The sequence below is a fragment of the Oxyura jamaicensis genome, chromosome 2 (assembly GCF_011077185.1).
Source record: "Oxyura jamaicensis isolate SHBP4307 breed ruddy duck chromosome 2, BPBGC_Ojam_1.0, whole genome shotgun sequence".
In the NCBI taxonomy this organism is placed as follows: Eukaryota; Metazoa; Chordata; class Aves; order Anseriformes; family Anatidae; genus Oxyura; species Oxyura jamaicensis.
In genome coordinates this window covers 21,099,311-21,116,770 of record NC_048894.1, presented here as the reverse complement: position 1 = coordinate 21,116,770, position 17,460 = coordinate 21,099,311, and the positions used below count along the sequence as shown (strand labels likewise).

The following is a 17,460-nucleotide window of genomic DNA, read 5'->3' as shown; positions in this document are numbered from 1 at the left end:
AAAACTTATGGGAGGCTGGCCCTTTAACAACTTTTTCTCAGAGAATGTGATACTTTTAGATCCAGACTTAGTTTGCCAATGGTGACACATAAGCAAGTAAAAATTCAGTGCATTCTCTTGTTTGAGCTGAAAATGCCTAGAAATGTCTTATTTTAAAAAACAAAAAGTAAGGTAAAAGCAAAATAGTACAAGAAAAGGTCAGTAATCTGAAACATTGCTCTTCCGGATCTTTACATAAGTTTCCTCTCACCTTCTCTCTTGAGACTTTCTGCCTGTTCGAAGGACAGAGATGATTTTAGCTCTGTATTTAAATGGGTCTCGACTTTTTTTGTCACACCCAGTTAATTACTGTTACTCACATTATTGATTTTGCCATTTACAAAATTGCTGCTTATCCTTTCTCAAAAATGTCAAGAATCCAATTCCTTACTTCATGAATGTGTGTGCTTCACATCAGGAAGCAGAACTATATGTATGCTTGCACAATAGAAAAAGCTCTTCTTCTCCCTGTAACAGCACCTTGTATTATAGCTCTTTCTGTTCACGCTATCTTTTCTATTCTAACATATTGAACTACTCACCACCTTCCATTACTTGATAATATCCTGCTTTCTACTGCACAGTACTAAGACTGGACTCTTCTATTTTTCTTTGAGCCTTTCAGTGGTCAAAGTTCCAATTAAGTGATAAATTATTGTGACAACTTTTGTTCTCCCTAGACTCCTACAGTACTCTTTCGGTATTATTTTAAAATAAAGGAAGGTAATAAAAAATACAGTTATATTACTAATGTTAAATTACTAATTAATGTTAAATTACTAATTTAAAAAAATACAGTTATATTACTAATGTTTAAGATTATAGGTCTTGACAGATGTTATGTTGCCTCACTCATGAATAAAGAGATGCTGAAGTGATACTGATCTTAATTACATGGTCAATTTTATGTTTTCAGTATATGTATTTAGTAATTTACTATCACATTTTTTCTTAACAGTTTTTTGTGAGGGAGGGAAACTTAAAGAAGTCTTGGTTTGAAGCTGAAGAATTCTGTAGAGAAATAGGAGGAAATCTGGTCACAATCAATTCAAGAGAAGATCAAACTTTAATATGGCGGTTAGCATTGTGAGTACTTGCACAATGTTTCCTTTTCATGTTAATGCTATACTAAATAAGAATTCTATCAAAATGTATTGGGAACTGGGCAAGTGAGCAAATAAAAACAAGCAATTTTTAAAAGAAAATGGAAAGATATAATTTGGAAATATCACACAGTTATATTTTCAAAAAATATGTATGTTTCAACTTGGATATTTCAAAATGTTTTGATGTTTCTGAAATTTGCCTAAGTTTTTCATCAAGGGTTTTCTCCAGATTTGCTCAACTTTGTACATATTAGGCCTCTTCCAAAAGGGCAAAAGGGAGACATTAAATTGTTTGGTTCTAACTGAGGTTTTTTTTTTAATGCCTATGATCCATATTTTAAGACACATTCAAAAAGCAAAACAAACAAACAAAAACAAACAAACAAACAAACAAAAACAAAAAACATACCTTGAACTAATTACGTAACATAAACTGAAATGCAAGAACTTAATGTGGAAATTTTTAGACTATAAACTGAAGACTTAAATCAAACAAGCAAGAATTAATTTTCATTCTTTTACTTAAATGCTGTAAATAACACATTACACACAATGCAGAAATTATAGCATTTACCCCAAAAATTAGACCACTACTTTTTGATTGCATTTCATATTTAATATTAAGACATCTCAAAAATAAAATATATATAGATATTTAAGCACAAACCTGCGATTCACATAGTGATGAATTCAGGTGTAATTTCTAAAATTTTTCAAATAGATTTAAAACTATTGTATAGAAAAGTCTTCATGATCTCATCCATTTTAATTTTATTAATTTTTAATATTGTGAAGAAATGAACATATTTTTCTTTGTCTGCTAAAGCTCTTTGATTTAACCTATTAAAATTTTGGGAAGGGAAAGTTTCCTACTATATAGTGAATGAGACAGGAACCTATTGTATCTGATTCATGGATATGGGGGGATAAACAACAGAAACTTTTAAATAAACTTCAAAGGAAGTGCCAAGAAGGAAATCAGAGAAGTTGAAAAATATATATATTTTTTAAATTTCCATTCATTAAATTATATTACATCTCTCTATTCATTTTTTACTTTTACTAAAACCTTTCCTACGAACTCCTGCTACAGGCAAGAACTATGCTCCTGCCTTGAGGATGGGAGCCCAGACTAGTCCTATGCCACTCCTCTTGCCCATCAAATTAAATTCAAGTGCAACATGCCTTGTCTCAACAAAGTGCACTTGGAAAGGGTGCAGGCAGTGAGCCTGCCTATGGGCCAACAGTGAAGGAGTAGCTCCCAATTCAGATATGACAGAAAACTGCATGTTGTCATGTTTTTTAGCACTTACACCATAGCTCCTTTTCGTACTCTCATGCATTGATACTGTATAATTTCTTTAGGGATAAAGGACTGCACATGCAGGGGTTCTGGATAGGCTTGTTTCTCTTAAATCCTGATGAAGGATTTGCCTGGATTGATGGCTCTCCTGTGAGTACTTGCTGAAGTTTAATTGCCTTTCTGACTTTTAGAATATATAGATTTTCATGTTTCTATGATTTTCTTCCAATCTCTAAACTTTTGGCAGGTGCAGGGCAGCACTTAACACATCAGCCTAACAGCTGCTGTGCTCAGTGATGGCACTGTCTTAACACTCTAATGGAAGTACAAAGCTCTGTATTGTCATTCCTGGTACCATGCTATACCCCATCTTCCACAGCACAAGATCCTAGATCTTTGCTGCACCCCAGACTAGGAAGTGCTGTGTGACAGACAGTACAGAGAAGTCAGCTTGCCATCTCTTACAAAGCCAGATAAACATGTCTCTCTCCATCTATTTTTCCTCCATCAGAACCATGCTTTTCTATAAAGTGAAATTTTTTCACCTTCTCTGGGGAGCAAGGGGTAAAGTGAGCTTATTGGCATGATTTCCACAGCCCTCTCAAAGCTCTCTGAACTCCTTTTAATGCCATAAATGAGGTGCTTGGGATGATGAGACCCTGAAATTATGTGATGATGACACAGTCACTTCTACTCAGTTCGAAACACATGGTAATTGAGACGTATTTCCCACACAGGTAATTTATGAGAACTGGGATAAAGATGAACCCAACAACCATGAAGAAATTGAACATTGTGTTATGTTTAATAGATCACCCCAAATGCGCTGGAATGACTTGTACTGTGAACACTTACTTAATTGGATTTGTGAAACAAAAAAAGGTATGATTAGTTCACCATTTAGTTGGAGTGATAAGCACAAGTTCAAAATCAAATTGTATGGGTTTCAACCAACTGAAAGGAAGAAATGTATTTGGAATTTTTCATTTGAATGTTAGAGTAGTGAATGCAACACAAAAGGAGAGGAATGAACTGAGCTATTTCATTTGTACTCAGATGCAGGAAGTTAAAGATATCCCTCTTACTTTATCTCTGGCTTTATCTCTTCCTGCCAAGTTGAATAAATTTGCAAGACAAAGATACTTATCTCTTTAGCAAGGATTTCTCTGCTTTTATCTCCTCCCTGTATTTCTATCTGCTCTGGGTTTACCCAGGAGACCTAAAGATGGAAGGGACTAAGAGTTCTCTGTACAAAAGATAAAAAAAGCTTTGGTTTCCGTTGTGAAACTAACAATGGGAACCAAACAGAGGGAGATGTTGCTATAGGAACCAGTAACTCTGAAAAGCTGATCAAAACCAGAAGCTTGAGGGACTCCTATAACCACCTTAAAAGCTCCCTGAAATTGAAAGAAAGCTGGCTTCATACAGGGAATGAGTAGGAGGCATGATAGCGTGGGCAAGGGAGAAGGAGCTGCACAAACAGAACTGGGTATATCTCATATACTTCTGCCAACAAACAGCTATCCTTAAACAGTGAAATATGACTTACTGAGTAATTGAAAAATTACTTATGCAAACAGGAAGAATCGCTGTTCCCTTGTGGGTAGATTAGTCTTGCAAATACACCACCAAATCCCTGACTTCTGTGCACCAGCCTGGAGCAGCACATTCTGTGCAGCCATTTCTGGCATGCTGAGCATGCTGCTTTGTCCAGATGTGGTTTTCTGCTCTTGATGGGATTACTCAGGGGGAGTTCAGAAAGTGTGACAGAGATACTCGGTTTATCTTGACCCTAGATGATCTTTCAGAAGTTAAAAATAAATAAATATATACATAAATTAGACCTCATTATTGTGAGTATAGATTAGATGATAATCCCCATGAGAGGGGAGAAGCTCAGCTGTTAATTCTCTCATTTTTCAGCACTTAACGCCATTGTTTGACCTTGTGTGCCTTGAGATCCATGCATAACGTTGTTCACTAAATGTCTTATCATACTGTTCCTGAAAGAAGGCATTACACTGAGCATATTTTTCATAAATTATTCACTGTTTGTCACTCCCACAACATTGCAAGTGGCAGCAGGCAAAAGGCAGCACAACTGGGGCTGGGTCCAACAGGGGCAGTCACCAGCCACTCATGTTGGCGGGTGCTGCATGCACAACCATTGTCTGCACCATCAGCAACAGCTCACCTTTAGCAATGCTGTTCACCTGGAAACCTCATGGTTTCCAGTATTTTCCAGCTGCTTTCAGCTTCTCAAGGAATTAAAAAAAATGAACAACAACAACAAAATCAATCATTTTATGACCATTCTATTAAAGTCTCTTAGTTGGTATGACATTCATGAAGACAAATACATTTTTTGTTGAGATGAGAACAAGGGTACATATTCAACAAAGATACTTTTTTTTTTTTTTTCCTTTTTGAAAAGCAAGGACAGTTACAATTAATTAGGATTTAAAAATAAAATCCAAACTAGGTGAACAATGTAAATTCACTATGAATATATTTGAATATTCCTAGTACTATTCTTCACTATCTGCTTAAGGAGAAAATATTTAGAAATTTCCAACAGATTTTTTTATTTTATTTTATTTTTTATTTTTTGCTTTTCTCTCATATAAACTGTTCCTGTTCTTTCTTTGATAATGTGTTCCTCTATATCAAAGCTCAAAAGAAATGAGGAAGGCTAATAACTGAATGAGTAGAAAGCTAATAGAATTACTGGTGTTCATGAAGAAAAACAAAAAAAAAAACAACAACAACAAAACCAGGCATCCTAGCAGAGCTACCTTTGAGGAGCTATAGCTAGCCCTGGGTATAGGAACAGCTTCATTGCTGCCTCCTGGTCTGCACTGTAATCAGGAAGTGGGGTTGGTATCTATCTACTGGCTCTCCATACATTGCCTGGCTCTCTCCATGACTCTCTTAAAAACAAGCTTGCCAAGTAAAAGGGAAGCCATCAGGATAGTAGGAATGTATCTAGACACTGGAAATGATGTGTGGTGTTAAGAAAATTATGCTTTCAGTACTTGTAACTTGTAACTGGTACTTGTTCCATGATGGTAAAAAAAATATCAATAGGATGCTAGGTTTAAAATATGAAATAAATTTTCAAATTGTTTGCTGCATATCCTGACTTATTTAATATAGTGCTTTTGGAGATACCTTTGTATGTGTTAAACATATGTATTTTTCACTAGCTAAATGTTTCTAAATTATCATTTAATTTAATATGGTGGTATATGCCCTAAACCCTTGAAAGTTAATTCATATATTAAAAAAGTTAAATGATATATAAGATAATTCATATATTTTATTTTCTTTCTCTGTTAATAAAATAATCATTTATTATTATTATTATTATTATTATTATTATTAGTCTCATTATGATGTTTTATTTTACAGGTACACCGCTAAAACCTGAACCAAACTACAAGCTTGGTAGGATTTTTTTCCTCTTTCAAAGGAAGGTATAGTTTTTAGACTTTTTAAAGACCAGATGAGAACATAACGTATATGCTTCTTTATCTTCCAGAATATCAAGCCAGTGATGATGGATGGATTATACATGAAGATAAACAGTATTATTTCAGCAAAGAACATGTCCCTATGGAACAAGCTCGGAGAATGTGCCAGAAGAACTTTGCAGATCTTATTGTCATTGAGAATGAAAGCAAAAGACAATTTATATGGAAATATGTAAGCACTGAGTCTATTAATTATTTCATATACCATATATTAATTATTTATATTTATGTCCTAATTATTAGTTCAGCATAATGAATGTGGGCATTTTTGAACCCGTGATGAATTTCACTCTGTTTTACAAGTAAACAGTTTGATAAGATTGCATTGGTCACGGATTTGTCCCTTGGATTTTTTTTTTTTTTTAAACTCAGCATCCAATACAAAACAGTAATTTGCACCCCACAGGCTCATGCAATTCATAGGCAGTGTGACTTATACTGCAGCCTTCCTGTAGGGACAAGGTCAGCCACCACCAATGCTGACTTTTGACAGAAGAACAGCTTAAAAAATAAAGAGAATGGTCTAGCTGTTTGGGCCAAAAATAGGCCAAAATCCTGAGCTACTGTCCTACATTACTTATTTACATAACGATATATTTTTTCAGGACCTGTCAAGAACTAACTTTAGTAAGTAGAGAAAAAATGCATGTGAATATTAAAGGAGTAGCGAAGGGCAGCTCAGGGCCAGGTTGCTTATCTCTTCTAAGACAAGTAGCCTACAGTGCAGTAACTATTATTTTCCTGCCCATTGGGTTCCTTCCTCCAGCATCTGTTTCCCTGTAGCCTTCTTGCAGTTCAGGTATGAACCTACAACATTCTTGCCTAAGGCTCAAATCATGTAAAAAACAAGCAAGCAAAAAAAGAAACAAGGAAAGCAAAACTGTCAACTGTTTAGTGATTAAATCACTTTTGTTTTAGATTAACACAAAAGAGAGAGGAATATTTCATGCAGTGGAATCATTTTTCATTGGCTTAGTTGTCAGCTTTGATCATAAGTTCAGGTGAGTAAAGGAAGAACATTAAAGCTAGCAATGGACAACAATGATGGCAATTTCATGTCACTCTGTGGAGGTATTTGTGTGAGCTTTCATCTTACAAGTTAATAATTCTGATGTATTTGTCCTCTAGATAGATTTCAGAAGTTTGAGATCAGGAGTACTAAGCTTTCCTACATTTAAGCAAAGAATTTAATTCTATTTATTTGTTTATTTATTTATTTATTTTTAATCTGGGTGAACAAAACCAATAGTATTTCATGGGTAAGGTTAATTTCATTTGATGTCTTACACTGAGAGATCTGAATTAAAGACCCAAGCAACCCTTCATAGGTAGTAAGGATAAGCAGCTAAGTTTAGGATGCTGTTCACCTGGTTCACTTTAGACATCAAACTTAAGATGAGATTAACTCTGATTTAGACCTCTAATGTAGAAAGCTCCAGAGGTTTAGACATAAGCATTTAACCATATGAATCCCACTTATTGATAAATAAATCCCAAATCATGTGAGCCTGAAGCATGAGCAACATCTCACCTAAAAGATTTCTGAAATTACTGGCAGAGAACCTGTTTTAGCCTTCTACAAATAGATTTATTTCTGGAGGACACCTTTCTGGGATGAAAGAGAAATTCAAGCTCTGGTGTTAGTCTCATCCAGACTGTAAGAAGCTGTTGAGGATGACATTATTTATCTAGCCTTTGACAAAATGGGACACTGATGGGACTTGAATGTGATAATACCAAATAGGCGAGAGGCAGTAGCATTTGCTGTGGAACTGTCCTTTCAGTTTTAGAGCCTTTGCCCTCTAGTCACTATTGATACCTTGTTTAGCCCGTTTGCTGAAGAGACCTCATATCTCTAAATGGCTGCTGGAGATACCTGTCCTGCAACCACTCTACCCTTTTTTCTTTCAGCTGGCTGGATAAGACCCCGGTGAACTATGTTGCCTGGGCTCCAAATGAACCCAATTTTGCAAATAATGATGAAAACTGTGTGATAATGTCAAAAGATTTTGGTGAGTAAAATAGCAATGTGAAATACTTGGTTGAACATCTTGAGGAGATAATGGTATCAAAAGCTAATATGTTTGCCACGTATTTAAATCTGAGGATCCCCACATAGCTGAACAGCAGGGACAGATTTTCATAACAAGTACATTGAGGTTAGAAGCATGCCTTCACTATTAGAAGACAAACACACTGCAGAGGAAGGAGGATTGTATTTGGGCTAATAGTATACATGGCAACTGTTTCACCTGCCTCTGGAAGGTTTCATTTGTGCTTTATGAATATTGTCTGAATTATCCTCTGTAATGGTGGTACAAGAGTTTCTGAGAGTGTTTCTCTGTATTTCATTTATTTACAGGGTTTTGGAAGGATATAAACTGTGCTTTGGAAAATGCCTTCATTTGTGAAAGGCACAATTCAGCTTACTCGGGACTTGCTCCTTCTATACTTCCACCTTTGGGAGGATGTCCTGAAACTTGGCTTTTGTTTCATAATAAGGTGAGGTAACAAATCTCGGTAGCTCTTAACAGATTTGCTATAGGTAGGGAAAAAAAATTACCCCTTTTATATCACTATATAAATGCTCTTATTTTATACACCAGTCTTTTAAGTGGTATTATAAAAGTGAATTTTCAGGTTTTTAAGTCTGTATGTAAATCTCAAAAAAGTGAACTTGAATGTTTTGTTATAATTTGGACCAGATGATCTTGAAGGTCTATGAAATGCACCTGTTCCTGGAATGGACTGTGGGAGTTGCTCATTTCTATTCTATGAAATATTTAGGTGTCCACATTGTTACCTTCATAGAATTATTAAGGTTGGAAAATATCTCCAAGATCATCTGGTCCAACCATCCCCCTACTGCCAATGTCACCTACCAAACCATGTCCCTAAGTGCCACATCCAAACTTTCCTTAAACATCCCCAGGAATGGTGACTCTACCACCTCCTTGGGTAACCCATAAACCTTTGCAGTTTCTATACATTTTTCCTGTTTGTTTTAGATATACTGTACAGAATTACTTTTCCATTATCTCAGTTGTAACACCCTTTATCTTGGTGACACTGAGCTGAAAATATGAACACATTTTTCATACATAATCAGTTACCATAACATTTAATCTTAAGTTGAGTAACAAAAGCAGCAATAAATGTTAAATTAAAAGTAAAAAACAAGCAAACAGTGTTTTTCAGTAAGTCAAGCATAAGTACACCTGGACTCATAGACACTAGAAAAACAAAACAAACAATAAAACAAAACTAAAAATCACTCCCACAATGCAATCAATAGCAAAAGGATTTTTTTTTTTCCTTTCAAAGAAGGAAAAGAAAAAGGTAGAAGCAGCATATGTCAGTTAAAAATATGGTCCTCAGAACATACACAACTATGGAAACAATTTTTACATGAGTATTAATAAAAAAAAAACAACACTATGTGATACTAATAAACTGTACAAAACAGCAGTTCTCAATGCTGCTTCATTCATGTTGAATGCTAACCTAAGCACAGGGTTTAGTAATGTCTGTGACATATAATTGAAAGAACTTGATCTGAGAGTTATCTGTCCCAAGTAATAGTCTCAATCCAAAACTTCAAAAACTTTACTTTTCAGCAATGTGACCCTAAATCTCGATCTTGATTATCTGCTAAATATTTCAGTAGCTTTGGAAGGTTGTGAGCTCTGCATGTACAATGCTATGATTAGCTGTGTCTGATTCTTGCTGGCTGAATGGATCGACATTTCAGCAGCTCCACAAATTGCTGCTCTTTGCATGCAGGGAGTGGAACTGAATTAATCAAATTTAATTCATTTTGACACCTGAAATTTTGCCTAATCTTTATTCTCCCTACAGTGTTATAAAATATTTGGATCCAGAGAAGAAGAGACACTGACTTGGCACTCTGCAAGAAGTGCTTGTATAGAATTAGGGGGAAATTTGGCCTCTATTCACAATGATCAAGTGCAAGGTATGAAATCCCAGCCTTTTGGTGCTAGGTATGATGCCAGTAAATGTCACTAAAAACATAATAATTATTAGCTATGATTGTAACAGTGGCTGCTGTAACCAAATATAGTCCTTCTAGGGGTTAACAACTTAGATATATGATCACTCTGAAGTGACATATCTCAACTACTTTTTTTTTGCACTAGATCACAACGTTGAAGTCCTTTATATACTGATGTACAGAATCTTGTAGCAATGCTGGTCCTGGGGAAATAATTGTAAAATAAATCAATGACGATAAAGATGAATACTTATGCGATTCCATTGCAAGACAACCTATCCCCCCCCCCCCCCCCACACACACACACACTCACACCTATCTTTCTTATCCTCAGTGTTTTCTCAAGCTCAGGGGTATCTACAGCAAACCATGCAATAGTCATGAGTAGTTCATCAGGATAAGGATACAGAGATGGTATTTCAAAAAGCGCTGCCTTGGCTGCTGTAATCACTTCAATCAGCAACCTGTATGTCACATTTGCAGGTGACATAATGACATGATGGAGGTCAAGGTTATAATTTGAAATGTTCTTGACAAATCTGGGATTTTTTTTTTTATTTATTTCTTTTTTTTTTAAGGTGAGAAAAAGGTGTAATTGAATAGGGTTAAGTGCAAAATTATACACTAACACAGCCATAATAATTTGCATCAAAAATAGATGTGAGTAACCAGAAAAAGATCTGGAGATGAGCTGCAAGCTGAACACAAGCCATTATTGTTAGGGGATAGAGGGAGAAGGGGGCAACAGTAGGAAAAACCTACTATCCACATCCATTTAAAATCTTAGTGCCTTCTTTGTTTCCTCCTCACCTGTCCCTCTCCTGAATCCCTCTGACCTTCCCCAGCACCTTTTCTTTCCTACAAAACTCATTATTTGTGTCCACTAAATGAGTTTTTGGACCATCTAATGATGTAGTCAAAACAGACTCCATATCTAAATAGCTCCTGTGAAGGAAGACCCAGAGCTGCTTGATCCAGACAGCAGACTGGAGTGAGCTATTATGGCACTTCTAATCTCTTGGCAAAACTATATGGTGGAAAGAGCAGAATGATCTGTTCCCTATGGTTTTGGAAGGTAGGATAAATAGCAATGGCTTGCAATGCCCCCAAAAATTGAGGTTTGACAGTAAACAAACATCCATCAGAAATGACATATGGACAGTTTATGCTACCTTTAGGAAGGTTGATGAATCCTTTGAAGTCCCTTCTAACCTTTATTTATATAATATTTCCAAGAACACTGTGAGTACAATTTTTATCTCAAAAACCATCCATTTCATATTTTTAATAGAATGAAGGTGTTTCTGTTAAATTACCCATTTTTAAATATATTTTTTTTTAGCCTTCCTCACCTTCAATCTAAAGGATGTCTCCAGCGAAACTTGGATTGGATTAAATGACATTAATAATGAAGGTAGTTACCTGTGGACGGATGGAAGCTCTTTTGACTATTCACACTGGGCAAGACAATTCCCTTTTAGGGATAAATACGTTGAAGTTAACAGGAGGTATACTACAATACAGGTAAACAGAAAGAAAAAAATCAGCAAGTGCATAACTTAGATAATGTCCTCTAACTTAGTGTAACTGACCTGAATTCTGAATACTCTCTCAGCTAGGACCTCTGTACTTTAATGTCTTTATGCAGAAAAAAACTGAATAATATTTCAGAGATCAAGTCTTTAAAGATGTACCAGTGATTAATAGTCCTGTTAAGAATATGAACTTATTTTCATTCCTTTGCAGAAGTTTAGAAATGCAGAAAAAAAAATACTGTACTATATTTATGTTAGAATTATTTAGAATTATTATATTTAGGAGATTTAAATTAAAACATTGTATTAATATAAAATATATTAACTTAATATGAAATACATTATATTAATATATTAACTGAAAATACAAAATCTACTAAATTCGCTGGGTTTCTTATTATATTTTATTACTTCTCCTTGACAGCATGAATCCAAATGAAATTTCAACAAGTTAAGTATGGATTACTGTAAACTATATAGCAAAAATAGCTTTGGTGCACTCAAGAAATTTTAGTAATGTGACAAAAGTTCTTAGAGTAATCTGCCAGGGAAAATACAGTGGTTTGAGATGTAAACCATGATACATTTCTTTTCCAATAAATGATAGAGTAAAACAAAAGCCAAAATATATATATATATATATATATATATATCTGAGAAGAAAGCTATTAACTTGGCCTCCCAAGAACTTCCTCTGTTAATTTGTACTTTATCTACTATAACTTTCTTTTTCAATTTTTCCCTAGACTGACTGTATTGCCATGATAAAAAGATCTGTAAATGAAGCAAGGCGCTGGGCAAACACTGACTGTCAGCATAACAAAAGTTATGTTTGCCAGATGGATAGCAGTAAGTTTTATTTTTCACCTTCTTTTTTGGAAGACTTACTGAACAACACGAGTGTACAAGTCCTCAGTTACAATTGCCTATCTCTGTAGCAATTGGGGTGAAGGAAGCAGGACTCCTTTCCCAAATCAAGAATTCCAGATATGACACCTTCTCTAGGATAAGGATTACATAAAAGTTTGTGTTTTATGGCCTCTCCCCTACCAACATACCTACCAGCATTCACAGAGTCTGAATGTCTCTACACGTCAGAGATCTGCATTTCGATCTGGTGCCTGCACATGACAAGTAGACACTTGGCACTTGACACTTGACACTCAGGCAGGATTCATCCCACCCTGAAGGATGAGATTCATATAACACAGGTTAGAAGGCCTATGCCTTCAAAATCCTGTTTTTACCTGTTGACATAAAAAGGAGTTTATTCATCTGTGAGATATTCAACAGGCCCAGATATATCTATCTGAATAAGGTGATTTTGCAAGTGTAAATAGAAAGCATGGAGACAAGTCTACCAGTAACACCCACCATAGGTATCTCAACTAGCTTTGCAATACAGCAAAAGCTGCCCTCACCTCCAGACATCAGCCCTTCTCTCTCACCAAAAACCCTCCCTCACACATATTCCCTTGTGTGTGTGTGTGTTAATTAAGGTCAGTTATACTGGCTATTGCATCACTCCCTAGCAATGCTTTTGTATCAGAAGGCTAAGGATCAGAAGGGCAAAAGTTCCAGTGTTCTTCACATATCCTCAGGGTGGGAGACACATCTGGAACATAACTACACTGCAGAGTCTGCAGGAAGAGAAATGGGAACTGCTGGGTAGCAAGTCATGTTCTGCAACTGAAAATACAGGAAGAAGGCACATCTGGGCCACATGCTTCAGGCTTTGTCCCATGCAAGTGCAGAAAGCTACACAAAGGCATCACTAGCAAAAAGACTTTCCAGGGCATTCTCAACACCACATGGACATGTATGTCCTCTTTCTGTACCCATAATCAGTTCTAGGTCTTTGTCTTCTACTTCCACATTTAAAGCAGAATTATAATTTCTTTTTTTCATTTTATTCTTCATTGAAAAGAAGAAGTAGAGTCTTCTTAGACTTAGAATGAAATTTGTTCTTGTTGATTTGATCACAAAGTTGATCCTATTTTGAAACTCAAGTGGAATGGAGATTCTGCACCATGTTTTTACTTGCACTGCAGAAATGGAACCTAGACATAGGAGGAGAATTCCCGTGTGATGAGTATTCACACGATTTTGGTGAGAGTATATGTCTACAAACATGCACAACACTTCCTCTGCTTCTTCCTAACTTCTGAATGCACTATATACATTATTGCTACAAGCAATTCTCAGTTACCTTTAAAGTGTCTCCTGCATTTTAAATACAAAATATTTTACTTGATATTTATGCTGCCACACAATATTAATCTATTAATTAAAAGTGTTATCCTCTTCCTCCCAAATCTATATCTCTTTCCTGCAGAGCCTGAACTTCCACTTCATTCCACAACTGCTCCAGATTTTGATTTCATCCATTATAGTAACAGCAGCTATTTGATCATTCCTTCTAAAATGAATTGGGAAGAAGCAAGAAAAGCCTGCAAAGAGAAATCTTCAGATCTTGCCAGCATTTTAGATTATTACAGTAATATATTCCTGCTGCTGCAGGCAGTGCCATATGGAGAGCCCTTATGGATTGGGCTCAAAAGCAATGCAGTAAGTTTAATAAATTGAAGGGTGTTGTGGTTAAATGCTATGGCTGGATTACAATCAGAAGGGAGATTTGTAGCATGAATAGGGACCTAGGATTGGGGGTCCATTAAACTTTATCCATCTTGAAATCATGAAACATCATCCCAGGCAATGGAGAAGAATGGGAACCTCCGACAGCACCAGTATCTTTGCTAACTCTGTGGGAATCTTAGACACTTATGTGAAACTACCTGGTTAACTTTTAGATGACCAGCCTGTGATCCAGGCTCAGCACAACATTTGAGTGAGCATTAGACTTGTCAGCTCTGTGACTGAGTGCCAAAATGAGTCTCAGCTTCTCTGATGAATATATAATTGTCCAATGTGCTTACATTACATACTATCATGTTTTATTGCATCTTTGATCTGCATAAATTACATTGATATTAAAAATTAGTTCTTCCATCAGTAATGATTTTCTTTACTAGTGTTTTTTTTTTTTTTTTTTTTTTTAACTATTTTTGTTTCCGCACTGATGTATAGCATAACAAAACATGTCTGAAACACAGTCTCCCTATGGAGGCCTTGCAATAACTGCTTGACGTAGATCCTCCCACTTGCAGAACTCCACAGGAGATGTCTATCCAAAACAAATACTAGTGTTTAAGTAAACTTAATATCAAAGTTGGCTGACATAACAGTCATAGAAATGTGGTTTATAAAGCAGTCAAAATTCCATTGTGATCAAGTTTAGATCACCAGACATCATCTCACCAGACTTCTATAAATGAGCTGGCCCTGCTGGTGCAGAATGAGGCTCTGAACTTCCCGTTCCTTGGGCAGGGATCTTTCTCTGATTATGCTGAGCTCAGTAGGAGCTTGGGTACTTGTCCTTTTGACACTTAAGGCTTCTGTTCCTGTGTTTTTCTTTTGCTTCTAAGAAGCTTCCACTTTTCTGAGATTCTCACAGTAAAAGCTGTGGTTTACTCCTGGATGTTTCTCCTGCAAACTGTACTTGAACTTAGAGTCCTTGTTTGACCGCCAGCTTCAGAGCTGCAGTTCCCCTGAGCTCTCTACAGGTTTTGTGTTCCTGGTGCTCACTTTGCTCTTTGTGGTGACCTGACTCTCCTGCAACAGTGATTCTACCTCACAACATTGCCCAGCAAGGGCACCAGACTGAGCACCAGAAGTACCTCGGAAGCCCCGTTTAGCTTTCAAAACACCTTCATGGGTGGTGGTCTGCTGTTGTACTGTTACATTGCTTTTACATATTAATCAAATTAGGATTTGATTAGGGCTAGCACAAAAATACAAACTGAACTTCTAATATGCAAGAATATGCATTTATAAATGAGCTTATCTGAGCTTACAGTGTAGAAAAATATATTAAAAAGCCTCTTTCAATTTTAGGGTTATGGATATTACAGATGGACTGATAAAAGGAAAATTGATTTTTCTAATTGGCACTACGGAGAACCAAAAGAGAAAACAGCCTGTGTCTACCTAGATGCCCACGGGACCTGGAAAACAGCACCTTGTAATGAAAAACATTTTCCTGTCTGCAAAATATCTGAGGGTAAGATGATTGAGGGATGATGACTTTTGGTTTTAAGGAAGAAATCTTGCTGGATCTGTGTCAACTAAAGTGCATATATTTAAGTAAATATTACAGAATAATATGTATGCAGTGTCAATACCTTTGTTTTGCATGAACAGTGTTTTATTTTTAAGAAGTTGTTATTCACAGGCAGAGATCCTGCCATTTTATTGGACTCAGTTGATAACTGCTGTAGGATTTCAAAGCTGCAGGCAGACAGGAAACAGAGATTGTGAGAATACTAACCTTTTTACTACTTTAGAGTATAAAACTTGAAACTTTTTACTGACAGAGATTTTGTGGAAAGGATTAGAGTCAATAAAGCCCATGAAATATAAAATAAATTTTGTTTCTTCAATGTAATCAGTGTTCAATAACATCTTCACTGTTATTGTATTCTAAAAACTGGAGAAAGTAGGAATAGTTATGTTTGGTTATAAATGAAGTAGGAAGTCTGGTGACTACTGCTCAAGTTCTCAATTCATAGTATTTCTATTTACTTCACAGAGGAATGCTACAAATTAAAACACTACAAACTCTAGGATGGGAACTTTTTGTCCTTCATTTGTCCTAGATCAACTGCTGTTAGCTCTAGTAACAGAGTTAATGGAAATTCAGAGATTCTTTTGAGATGTTTTAGTGTAGTTCAGCTTTAATTTCTTCTCCAGGACATGTTCTAAGCATCATCTCCATTCATTTGCAACTTTAATTTTACTTTAAAATGTATGTACTGACTGATAATGTCACTGTTTCACCCCATAATGTCATTGATTGTGGGAAAATGTGAACCTACTACACAAATATTCAATGAGCTTCCAATTATTCCGTGTATTGTCAAACTGTTCATAAACTTTTTTTTAAGAATTATCTCAAAGAGAATATTAGATTGGAAATTACCATAGTAATTTATGATTTGGGTGGTAACTGATTAAATTGTTATTTGAAACTCTTGAGGGTTTTCTAGTTCTCTAGATTTTATTTTTCTTCTTTTTACTGTATCTCTTATTTGTACAAAGTCACAAGAAATAACTGAAAGTAAAACAAACAAACAAACAAACAAAACGGAACACCCATATATTCTTTGGGCTGTCCAAGTTTCATTTAACTGGTAACACAAGAGTTCAGGCTCATATTGAACTGCTCAGCTGCAACTGAGCAGTTCTGCTCCTTATCACTCTCCCCATAGTCACCGATAATTCTAGCAATTCAGAATATTTTAAGTAGTTTTAAGAAAGATTATTATTATTATTATTATTTTTAACTTGATTTCATATCTGAAGAACTGCAATGCCTATTGAATGAAAGCATCCATAATATCTAATTTCTTTTAGGTATACTTCCCTCTGATCCCCCACAGGATATTGGAAAATGTCCTGAATCTGATCACATAGCTTGGATTCCTTTTCGAAGCCACTGCTATTATTTCAATGCCAATGAAATGAGCTGGGCTCAGTCTGTGACTCAATGCATTCAGTCAGGTAATAATTAGTTTTACTCAAAGATGGAATTTCAATCTTGACATAAAAAAGAAAATCATGCTTAAAAAGTCTTGAAAAACTACTGATGCAATATCTACAAATGTGTATATATGTATGGACACACATATATATATGCATATATAAAAAGAAGTCAATGTCTCTTTTTCATCATTGATGCTGTTTGCTTTACACTTATACTGAAACTCAGGTGATCAGTTTTCCATTTTATTTTATTTTATTTTACTTTATTTTATTTCTTTTCTTTCTTCTTTTCTTTTCTTTTCTTTTCTTTTCTTTTCTTTTCTTTTCTTTT

The 17,460-nt window shown here is 35.5% G+C and overlaps 1 protein-coding gene across 2 annotated transcripts in view; it reads left to right on the top strand.

The window, feature by feature from the left end:
- LOC118161497 (macrophage mannose receptor 1-like) overlaps positions 1-17,460 on the top strand; it is a 36,126-nt gene that overhangs the window by 12,358 nt on the left and 6,308 nt on the right. Inside the window, exons 12-25 of one of the 2 annotated variants that reach the window (XM_035316929.1) lie at positions 998-1,125; positions 2,511-2,598; positions 3,186-3,330; positions 5,860-5,891; positions 5,983-6,153; positions 6,900-6,982; positions 7,893-7,993; positions 8,344-8,483; positions 9,840-9,954; positions 11,336-11,517; positions 12,275-12,377; positions 13,864-14,096; positions 15,483-15,648; positions 17,001-17,147. In XM_035316929.1, coding sequence (XP_035172820.1) covers positions 998-1,125; positions 2,511-2,598; positions 3,186-3,330; positions 5,860-5,891; positions 5,983-6,153; positions 6,900-6,982; positions 7,893-7,993; positions 8,344-8,483; positions 9,840-9,954; positions 11,336-11,517; positions 12,275-12,377; positions 13,864-14,096; positions 15,483-15,648; positions 17,001-17,147 — 1,834 coding nt within the window. Of the gene's footprint in view, positions 1-997; positions 1,126-2,510; positions 2,599-3,185; positions 3,331-5,859; positions 5,896-5,982; positions 6,154-6,899; positions 6,983-7,892; positions 7,994-8,343; positions 8,484-9,839; positions 9,955-11,335; positions 11,518-12,274; positions 12,378-13,863; positions 14,097-15,482; positions 15,649-17,000; positions 17,148-17,460 lie in introns of both variants that reach the window. The other variant, XM_035316930.1, reaches the window with a different exon arrangement.